Here is a 10,774-nt window from a genome sequence, read left to right as displayed (position 1 = left end):
GCACACATTAAATGCGCAGGATGGATTATTTGATATTCTCATTTAGTATACAGATTATTTTTAAGAACATAAATATGAGGAAATATCGAGGTCAATGCTGCATTGTGGGTTTTCTCAGCAATCAACAACAACATTAAAGTGTACCTTAATCTTAGCCTTAATCACAACTTTTGCATAACTCCTGAACATTTCAAAGTTATTGGGCAGAGTCCTGTGATTCACAAGCTACATTAGAACTTGACACAAAATAACGTTTATAATAGTAATAAATAAAAGGTGAATTTATATGTGTTATTGGCCAATATTCATTCAGAAGAATACAGTTGGTATTTCTGTAATGCTAAACTACTTCTGAAATAGCCCAAGGCTGATCTTTACAATGGCCAATAACCACAATTTTGTGGTCCACAAATCCCTCACTCATACTCATATGTGAAGGAAGAGTCATGCTCAAGGACACAAAGTTAGGATCTAAACACCAACCTTCTGAACATATAACAACTGCTCCACCAACTAACCCATTTTCACTCACACATTTATTATTTTCATACAAATGGTATCTTTTCTGTTCAAATAGAAGCTATCATAATGTGTAATGCCCCACAGGACAGTGTCTTTTTCTTTATCTCTCCACGTTGACGCCTATTTTGGGTTTTCTTGGAAACATACCTGCCACTTACACACTTGCTGACAAACACATGAATTCACACTGAGGCTCTTCCATAAAGTGACTTTGGGACTTTTTCAATAAGCAGTTGTATGGACTCACAGGTACTGGGCAACAGAAGCAGGGAGCTTTGTTGGTAAATCCGGACTCCACTCCATACTGCGAGTTTGGTGAGTGATGCAGTTGGCTTGATCTCCTTCAGGGTTACACTTGAGAAAATTGTACACTGCAGTGGTCGGTGCTCCTACAAATGAAGTGGAAATTAAATCACTTTATAGAAACTACCCAAACCTTGCGAAACATTTCAGTTTCAGTTCTGGTAACAATCATTACAACATTTTGGAGTTTTGGGAAACTCAAAAAGTTGTGCAGAAGTTGTGCCTAGGCCTACATTTAGGTGCACTCTCTCTACAAAATCAAATTAATCCCTCAATCACCCATATAACCCAATCAATCAATCAATCAATCAATCAATCAATCAATCAATCAATCAATCAATCAATCAATCAATCAATCAATCACTCTTTTATTAACTGTGTCACTCTTTTATTAAGTGTTGTATTTTTCTTTAAATAATCTAGGCTGATATAGTCTATCAAATACATAAATACACATTCGCACATCGAAACTAAAGTCGGAAACAGAAACTTGGTGTGGCGCGTGTGAAAGGGACTTCCATCAACTTTCCCCAAACATATTCAAAGTTTCACACCAAAACGCGCTCAACTGTGACTCCCAAAATAACAAAATACACGAGGGTCAAAGAGTAACTGTCATAAATGTGTTAATAATTTTAGGGTGTTTATCTGTTCAAATAGAAAGTCTTTACTGAGTTGGTGATTGTTCAGTTATTTTCACAGATGAGCACATGTGAGTCAAAGGCCTGGCTAAAGCATAAAACACTTTAATCTAGGGTTGTGTCATTTTACGCATCGTCCCGGGTCAAAATGAACGCCACTGTCAACCTGATGAACACTCCTGATAATGAAGCAGAGAAATCCAGATGTCTTACCCTGTCCACCACTGAGGGCGAGGCTGAACACAACGACAAACAAAATCATTTTCTTCACTGAATGGCAAAACGTGGACGCGCGAGTGAGATACGTTTCTGAATCTACGCCGTGAAGAAAAATGTCAACTGCTTTTGACATCCAGACTCTGCGTTTAAGAGCTCAGCCCCCTAAATGCGTCATGGTTTCCTCCACTCTAGTTTGTGCAAAAAGAAGAGTCTGAACATCTCTTGGTGGAAACTTTGCACGGCCCACAAATATCAGATAACAACTCTGCGTAACTGCGCAACACGATTGAGGAAATACCAAAAGATATCAGCATCCAGCGTGCGCACTGGCCCGCGCGTCTGATGGAGACAGACAAGACGCGACCAGTGCGTTATTGGGACGAGTTTCTTGCTTTTGAAAACAGACAGAGAGAGACCTGAAGACTATATTATGACAGAAATGTACTTTTAGGCTACTTTCAGGCTAAATAAAATTGTGAGATTTGTGGATTATGGCCATGGGCATCATTATAGAGCTGGATTATTCAACCTCTTTATTAGAATCAGAATCAGAAGGTACAGCCCTGATGGTTCCGGGGTTGGCACTCAGTATTCACACAGCTAAAATGCATTCATAATACATATATTATCACAGCAACATCCTCAGATCCTATGGAATGACTTAACAATGAAACCAGGGAGTAAAGAGCCCAAATAACAGCTTGATGCCCCTCCACCATCCTGACAGAAAGTAAAAAACAACAAAAGGTGTAGACTTATGTTATTCCATATTTCCAAAAAGCAAGATTTAAAAAAAAACCTCACACTAATGTAACCTTTTTTCTTTTGTGTGAAATTGTTTCTTAAACCAGTAAACACATGATTGAAGTGAATGACTAGGCCTATTTCCGTATTGACCAAAAAAAAAAAGAAACGTCCAGTTTTCAAGAGTAGATGAGACACAGATTACATTTGCTCTGACGCGTCCATTTTACTGGAAATGTGTGATTGTGACATTTCTGAAGGTGCTAAGTAGACAATTTATAATATGAATCATCTGTGGTAAACTTTATGTCACCTCAGGACTAGTTTTGTGATCCCTCCCACACACGAAAACAAAGAGAGCATCCTGGACACTTAAAGCTGTGTTTGGGCCACTGGGCGCTGTATTGAGTGTGTTTTACTGTCAGCTGTGTTAAATATTTGTTGAGTTCTTGTACACCTCGCACAGCAGTGGCTCTTGAGCTGCATTCCTCTACCCCATCTTATCTCTGTCTCAGTTCTTTTTTAACAGTTCAAGAAGAAAGTGTTGACATGGCAATTTGTCTTAAACGGAAGTGGTGGCTAAAATCGTTTACCCTCAGGAAATGACACATTAACATGCCCCACATTGGCCACTCATAATTCAGTTCTATCTTTATTAAGAATATCTGGTTTGTGAATAGTTTAAAATAAATGAATACATAGCCAGATAAAGATGCAAAACATATCTATTTACACCAACAAAACCTCTGCAGTAATTCTACCATATGAATGTGGAGAGACTTTAAAGCAATTAATATCCAGACATAAGATATAGGTACATGTGTGTTTATTAGTAATGAGCTTGTTTTAATGAACAAACCAGTTTTTATTTCATTTAATCATTTTACAGTCTTAAATGTGAAAACTGCAAGATGACTATCTTTGCATTCTCTTTTGTAAGGCCACTTCAACCACAGGCCTGATCATACAACAGTTCAAGCAGGTGTCTAAGAAGCACAATTACACATACGGGGTTCAATACTACATACAATATTTACATAAAAAGGATAATTGCACAGGTTTGGTTAATAGATAAGACAATACTTCATGCAGATGTGAGTGGAAGTGTCTGCACAGTGACATTTCATACAGTAACTATGGCAAATCAGTCAATCACCACAATAAATTAACATACCAGAGTCACAAGTGATATCTAATCTAAACATCGCCATTTATTAGTGTTTCTTAGTATAAGCCATTGGTAGCTTGTATTTTGGCCCATGAGAACATCAGTGGAGTAGTGTTCAGTTATTGGAACCCATTCTTGCTTTGAGACGATTGATTTTCAGTGGCAGCAGGCCGGCCATCTCTTTACTCAGCTCTAGCTCTATTTCCACGGCTGCTCCTGCCTCAGGGTGAGCCTCACAGTACTGAACCACATATCTACAAAATAACAGAAAAAGAGTTAGAAGAACAAATTATAAGATATGGTAGTTACAACTCAAAGGATGCTTGAAAGTAAGTCATACTTGTAGTTTTCCAAAGCTTTGTTGAGATTGTCCAGCTGTACTGTTGGTGAAGAGCTGATGAGGCGGCTGTGAAGTCGTGCGACTCTAAAGCGGGCAACTAGAGCAGGTCTGAGTACTTCCTCCTCCAAATGCTCTGGCATTTTTCCCTCTGGAGAACGCAAGGAGTCCAGGAACATCTGGAAGTATCTGAATTTGAAAATGACATGGTCAGAAATGTATATAAAGGAACACCTTTTTGTTTTTTTCTTCACTTACTTTGCAGAGGATGAGCAAAGATGGTTAAATTTCTTTATGGTGTGGCTGTCTAAAGACTGCATATCTGCTTGTCTATTGGCCAGTGCAAGTTTCAGATCCATCATGTCGTTGTAAGTCTCAGCCAACTCAAACATCAACTGACGCCGGATCATAAGGTAGTACTGAGCATTCAACTCTGTGAGGGGTGAAATAAGTGACAATGTTATATAAAAATGCAGTGTCCACAAGGATGAAACAAGACATGAGTTTTTACATAATAATTTGTGCAGTTCATTATAAAATTTTGGCTTCCAAATTTTGGCAATGTTTGCTGTTATTGTAGCATAGCTTTTCGGAACTACAGCTTTTCAAAAGATGTAACTTACCATCTCTTAACCCTTTTCTGCCGGAGCCAAATGTAAATGAATGAAATTTTTTTTTTTTTTGTGGCAACTTTATCTTGCGAGATCATGCGGCATGAAATGTTGCCCCTAATGCAGTGTATGTAAATGTCTGGTTCCAGCTGTATATTTAAAAAAACATACATGGACCATATACATATAAAAAAACTGAAAATTACCGTTACAAATTGGCTCCAGCATGTCAACTCTCCGCTTGTGCATTTTGCAGCGTCGTTCAAGGTCCTCTTCAAAAAATGCCAGTACTCTGAACAAAGCACTATGATCTTGTAGAATTTCAATGTGGTCCGTCACATAACCGTCCATCTGGAAATATTCTTTAGCCTGAAAAATTAACACAACTAATCACAAAATGATTGAAACTAAACACACTATGCTTTAATGACAAGGAACCAAAATATTTAATAGAAAAAAATACATACAAACTTGAATATTTCTTTATAAATTAAATCCCACGCATTTACCTGAGTTACGTAGTTCTGTCCCACCAGAAATACAGCGCGTGCCTCTGTAAAGTCCAGTGGAAACAAGCACTGTACCTGAAAAGACAGGCCAGGATAAAAATACTAAATGTAAATCAAAAGGGGAGATATGCGTGTAATGCAAACGTGTGAACAGACCTTTTCTTCCAGGCTGGCAATAGAGTCAAAAGTATCTTCAGAATCAAACAGTAGAGCACTCTTCCTCCCTTTTTCTTCCTCCTCTTCGGCTCGTCTTCTTGCTATTCTCAGCTCGTCTTGGCGATCAGAATCTATCTCACCAATGTTGTCCTTGTCACACACATGCATGGATTGTATCAATGGATATGTTTGTACATTTGCTCACATGGATAAGCAAAAAAAATGAAAGCAAAATTAATTAAGACTAGTTGATTAATTCAAATTAATTGGAAATTAAACAACTGAATTCAATATTTTGAAACAGCACCCTCTAGTGTTTCTTGTAGGAATTGTTCAGCGATATAGTGCATTCAAACGTCCGTCTTTAATTAGTTGTAGTTGATATAGACTGGCTTTGGCCGTGTCCAAGTCCTATTTTAGTCCTAATCTAGTCAGAATTTATCAGGAATGTCAACATTTACTGTAAAATGTTTTATGTTTAGACTGCATATTTTTGATCAGAAACAAACATTTGATGGTAAGCATATACAGTGATAGTTATAAAACACAGAACGATAAAAAGTACCTCCAGTAGCTTCCGAGCATCCTGCAGCAAGTTCAGACAATACTTGATCCAACATCTCGCAATTTCTGCTCTCTTCTGCCTGAGTGTCTCTCTTCGTTCACTTTCTATCTCACCTTGGAAAAATATTAAATTAAATGGAGTAATAATTATATATCAAAACAATGCATAATGAAAGATGACGATAAAGGATACTTACTCTCTTCTGCTGCAGCCTCAGAAGGAATGTCCCCAGCTAAACCAGATATAACAGTCGCAGCTGAAAGGCAATGTCTCCCTTCCATATATCGCCCCTGGAAACAAATCATAGTCATAGACAAGGTAAATATCTGGAAATCAACAAAAATTATAGAGTGTGATGAAACTTCAAAAAGTCATACCTTTGTGATGTAATACTGAGATAGTGTAGCAGCATTTAAAGCCCACTCCATAGGATTGTATTGGTTTAATTTTAGCTGCCTCTGCAGAGTACTGTGGCAATATGTAGCAGCCCGCTCAGTTTGACCTGAACACAAAGTCTCATTTGAGTTCTAAAAATCAATTGTAAAGAACATATTTTACAATCAAAAATAAGAATTAAGAATTTCACTCACCAAGGTTTTTATAAACTTGTGCAAGGTAATACATTGTGTGAGTATAAGCCAGTTCAAATCTGTTAAATACAAAGAATAATGTTTCCATCTGTCTTTATCATATTATATTCTACAATCTTCAGTGTTAGTGGTAATGCCTTGAAAATCAAATCAAATCTATATTTAGACTTGAGGTCATTCTTTTGCAGTTTATATGTCATAACAAATATTATAATATAAAGAGAACTCTGTTACCTCCTGACTCTTTCTTGGTGGGTCAACATATTTCCTTCAAGAGAGAAATACTCAGTCATGTCAATTGGGGGACTTCCATCCTAAGGGAAAGACACAGCATTAGAGTGGGACTAAAACTGACCAGTAGTTAGATTTGCACATTTGTGGTCCATAATAGTCTAAAAATAAGCGTGTGCTGCCTCTAAGGACCAAATACTTTTTCAGGCATGTGACATCACGCGGTCCATTAGAAACACCAGCTCTCACAGGCAGATTTCGAGGTGCTTGTGTGTGTCAGGCCAATCACACTTAAAAACTATACATAATAATAATAATCACAAGTTTTACATCTTTCATATATTGGTGGTAATTGGATTCTGCTGCCTCTAGGAAGCCTTGAGCCTTCTCCGTCTCATCGTAGCCTGCCCAAAGGATGCCCAGCTGGTTCTGAAAACACACTTTGTCATTAACACACGGAAAACCACCAACATCATCACATTTCCTTGCCGCTGGAGTCGTACCCTCACGTGGATGAACAGTGAGACGTTGTAGCAGGTCACGGTGCATTTGTCCAGCAGTGTCATGCAGTTTCCTAAGTGCTCTTGGCCCGCTGGCAGCTCCTCTGTGTCGATGTGGTTGACGCCCAGGTAATACTCCACCGCTGCGAGTTTCCCGGTCCGCATACCCGCAGGTGAGTCCCCGCAGAGCCCCTCCACGGACACATCCTGTCCCTCAACCGCCGCCGCCTCCTCCTCCTCCGGCTGCGGGCTGCTCTCAGCCCCGCGCTCCTCCTCCACGCCCTCGAAACTCTTCAGACAGCAATAGATTTCTCGGAGCAGTTCTCTCGCTTTATATTTGGAGCGGAACGGGTCATTTCTCGGATCGTTTTGTGATTCAACATCTGTAAGATTTTGGGCGTTGGTGAATTTCTCACAGAGCGCTCTCCACTCCTCACTGTTGACAGACGCCATCTTGGATGTCTTGTTCTCTGCGCTGAAATCAGTCTTCACGTTTTTGGAAATACCGCCACCTGCTGACAATTTTCTGATGTGGTTCTTGGTATAATAAACTTTCAGCTCCCATGGTCTGTACTTGTATCTGAAGACCTATAAGATATTTTTATAGGCTAGAACTTTAGGATTTTGTAGAAGTACTTTAAATATGAGTATGTATATCAACATGTCCAAACTATTTTCAAAGCTCAGTTCAAAACCATACTAACTGATATGTTATGCATAAACTTGTTTGGCAAAAAACACCAAGTAGTCCTCTTTGATCATTAAAAGTTTTTTATTTGATGAAATCCTTTATACATGTTTCCCATTTCAGGGAAAATGCATACAATGACAAACACATTTATGTTAAATTAATGTTAAATTAATGTGAATAAGTCAACACGGATTTGGTCAGCATCAACAAATGAGATGTCAACAGTTTTGAATTTATAGATACTATATACTTGAATGACATACTGGTGTGTTCAACTTCATATTTACATTTTTAATTGATAAAATCATGTCAGCAATGTTATGTCAATGTTATATTGTGAAGCTAGACATTGGGAAAATACAAATATTGATGACCTGTATTACGTGTAATTGTTCAAAATACTCATTCTATGCTACGTCTTGGTTGTGCAGTAAAAAAATGTGAGTATTTAAGGCATCAAACAATCACCCAATTACTGGATTACATTTTGTGTTACGTTACAATGCCAAAATATATCCCAAGACTTGACCTTATTACTAGACTCTGTCCAAATGTGATTTCTGATCTGAGCAAATTAGCCACATTTTAATCTGAGTTCTGAAGCTCTGGCATGTAGGCAGGATTTAGTAATTATGATGACTTCTTCTGGAGACTGAAATAAGAGGGACAGGATCATGGTTATTATTTCTGATGTCAAACACATTCAGTACAATGTCTCAAAACACTAATGGTGCCAAATCACTAGAACTGCCTCTTACTTGTATTTGATCAGGCGACTTCCTTGGATTAACTGAGCTGTTTCGTTGGTTACATGGCAGGCAAACAACAGCCAGTTGCGGGGTTGTACTTTGTAAGCAAACCTCATGAACAAAAGTGAGTAGCAAGTTAAAGCTGTAAAAAATAAAAAATTCAGATACACAAGGTAACAACATGTTTTTAGGTCAAGTTCCTCCAACTGATAAACAGAAGATCCTACAACAATTTTAAATCACTTTCAACATTTTTTCTCAATGTCAACAACACACATTCTACACACAGGACAGGCAAATAGTAGATGTAGTCATTTCATTTTTGTGAGTCTTACCAAAGGTCATTCTGCCACTGATAATCTCAGGGCTTTTCTTCATATCTGAGATGGCTGCAATAGGTAGACCCCAGTTTGCCACAGGTCCCCAGAAATGCTGCATAACAAATTAATCAGGTTTATTTAAAGTAATAACAAGACAAAGTTATATTGAGATTATATATTGAGAGTGTTTTCATACCGTGCTGATAGGCATCCAAGTTCCCAGCGCATCAACAAGAGAAAAAACATGTATTGGAGTCATGCACTACAGTATTTCTTACTTTTATATATTTGAAATAATGCATACTTTGTTAATCAACTGTTCTGAGGAAAATCTAAACACAATCAACTTCAGAGTGCAATAAGAACTACTGAAAAGCAGACATTGCATTAAAAAGCAAAATAATTTTGTGAAGGTCAAACCAAAGTTAAAAAACGGATTAAAACTTTGATGTAGGTTATTTGCATTGCCTAAAGTAATGTCTTAATGTTTTAATAGCAGATTTCTGACTTCAGTGGCACAATAATGAAAAAAAGTAAAACACAACAAGACAACAAAAAGCCTTATTGTGGTACGTTTGAGTTACAGAAATTCACAATGAAGCCTCTTAAATTAATTTGAAACGTGCCATAATGATCTATTTTGAAGTAGTATGTTGCTACCAGAATTTTAACGTTTAAAAACTTACTGGGAAAGAGCTTAAACATAAAATATGAGCTGCAAAAATAACCAGAATGTACTATGTGTAAAAGCGTATTTATGAGTACAGAATATGTTAATTATTCAATCTTACACGAGTAAAATATTAACATAATCATATTCAGCTCTGCAAAATGGTCTTCGTTCATTTAATGCAAAATAAGTCCACATAGTAATTAACTATCACGATAGGCCTAAATAATTAATTCTGTACCAAACAGCCCTCATTGTTTTATTGCATAGATGTTAAAGAAACGTCAGAGGTGAACTTGTCCCTGCGCTAGTTTTAGCTCGTGAGGCTGCTATCTGCTAAACATATTAGAACACATAAAACACATACCTCATCAAATATTCTCTGAACTCCTTGCTTTTCAAATGATCTATAGCTTTACGAGCAATCGTCCCTGCCATTTTCTTTGTGTGGGGGAATAAAGTAGTTGTCCTGTTTCTAGTTTGAAGGGCGACCCGTTTTTGCAGCGCAGAGGACACGGGTCGAAATGACAACACACCGCTGCGATTTACGGCACCCGCTGCACTTTACGGCACTCACTACGCTTTACGGCACTCACTAGGCTTTACGGCACACCTGCAAAAACAATGAGAGTTAGAGTTATTTTTTTATTATTAATTATTAAACGTTCTTATTACAAAAACACGCAGAGGTAATAACATACAAACAATCAAACATGGGGAACACAGCTTCTGTAAGGCACAAAAAACAAAAAACAAAAAAAACCCAAACAAACAAAAAACAAAAAGAGCACACCATATCTAGACCGCAAAGCCAAATTAAAACAAAAGAGAGAGAGAGAGAGAGAGCGTGAACTTCCATGATGGCCATGATGGACTCTAGATTTACGATTTGGTAATAGGATTTTTAAGGGTAAAAATGGTATGTGGAAATTGTAGATGAAAGTTGAGTCTTTCCATTTTTTTTCCTCCTCTTTCGTGGATCCCTTTTAAAAAATAGTGCTGTTTCGTCTTCCATACAAATGAACACTGTTCATAGTAAAGTATTTGTAAAATCTAGTCTGCAGTTTCACTCTGGAAGAATCAAATGTTTATATATACACAGTCTATGGTTTTTATCCATGCCTCAGACTGAAGACCTCAGTTGAGCTCGAAATAACAAAAATCTCATTAAAGACTCTACTTTGTCTAGACAATCATAGAGATGAAGTCCTGGAGGCAGATTTGGAATGTACTTATGACACCAATCTC

The 10,774-nt window shown here is 37.6% G+C and overlaps 2 protein-coding genes across 2 annotated transcripts; both read right to left on the bottom strand.

Moving 5' to 3' along the window:
• Positions 1–3,204: 3,204 nt before the first annotated feature.
• kifbp (kinesin family binding protein) lies at positions 3,205–7,564 on the bottom strand. Its single transcript, XM_033983805.2, has 13 exons — positions 7,100–7,564; positions 6,927–7,025; positions 6,600–6,679; positions 6,366–6,424; positions 6,153–6,277; positions 5,972–6,065; positions 5,776–5,888; positions 5,211–5,360; positions 5,055–5,129; positions 4,752–4,914; positions 4,193–4,367; positions 3,938–4,123; positions 3,205–3,851 (listed from the first exon to the last, which is right to left on the bottom strand). The coding sequence occupies exons 1-13, from the start codon at positions 7,547–7,549 to the stop codon at positions 3,713–3,715; spliced, it is 1,908 nt and encodes a 635-aa protein (XP_033839696.1). The 5' UTR covers positions 7,550–7,564; the 3' UTR covers positions 3,205–3,712.
• Positions 7,565–8,057: 493 nt separating this feature from the next.
• Positions 8,058–10,070, bottom strand: mpc1 (mitochondrial pyruvate carrier 1). Its single transcript, XM_055231819.1, has 4 exons — positions 9,890–10,070; positions 8,872–8,968; positions 8,546–8,678; positions 8,058–8,439 (listed from the first exon to the last, which is right to left on the bottom strand). The coding sequence occupies exons 1-4, from the start codon at positions 9,962–9,964 to the stop codon at positions 8,418–8,420; spliced, it is 327 nt and encodes a 108-aa protein (XP_055087794.1). The 5' UTR covers positions 9,965–10,070; the 3' UTR covers positions 8,058–8,417.
• Between the last annotated feature and the right edge of the window lie 704 nt (positions 10,071–10,774).

This window comes from Periophthalmus magnuspinnatus, chromosome 3, assembly GCF_009829125.3.
Source record: "Periophthalmus magnuspinnatus isolate fPerMag1 chromosome 3, fPerMag1.2.pri, whole genome shotgun sequence".
Lineage (NCBI taxonomy): Eukaryota > Metazoa > Chordata > Actinopteri > Gobiiformes > Gobiidae > Periophthalmus > Periophthalmus magnuspinnatus.
This window is presented reverse-complemented; position numbering and strand designations above follow the sequence as displayed.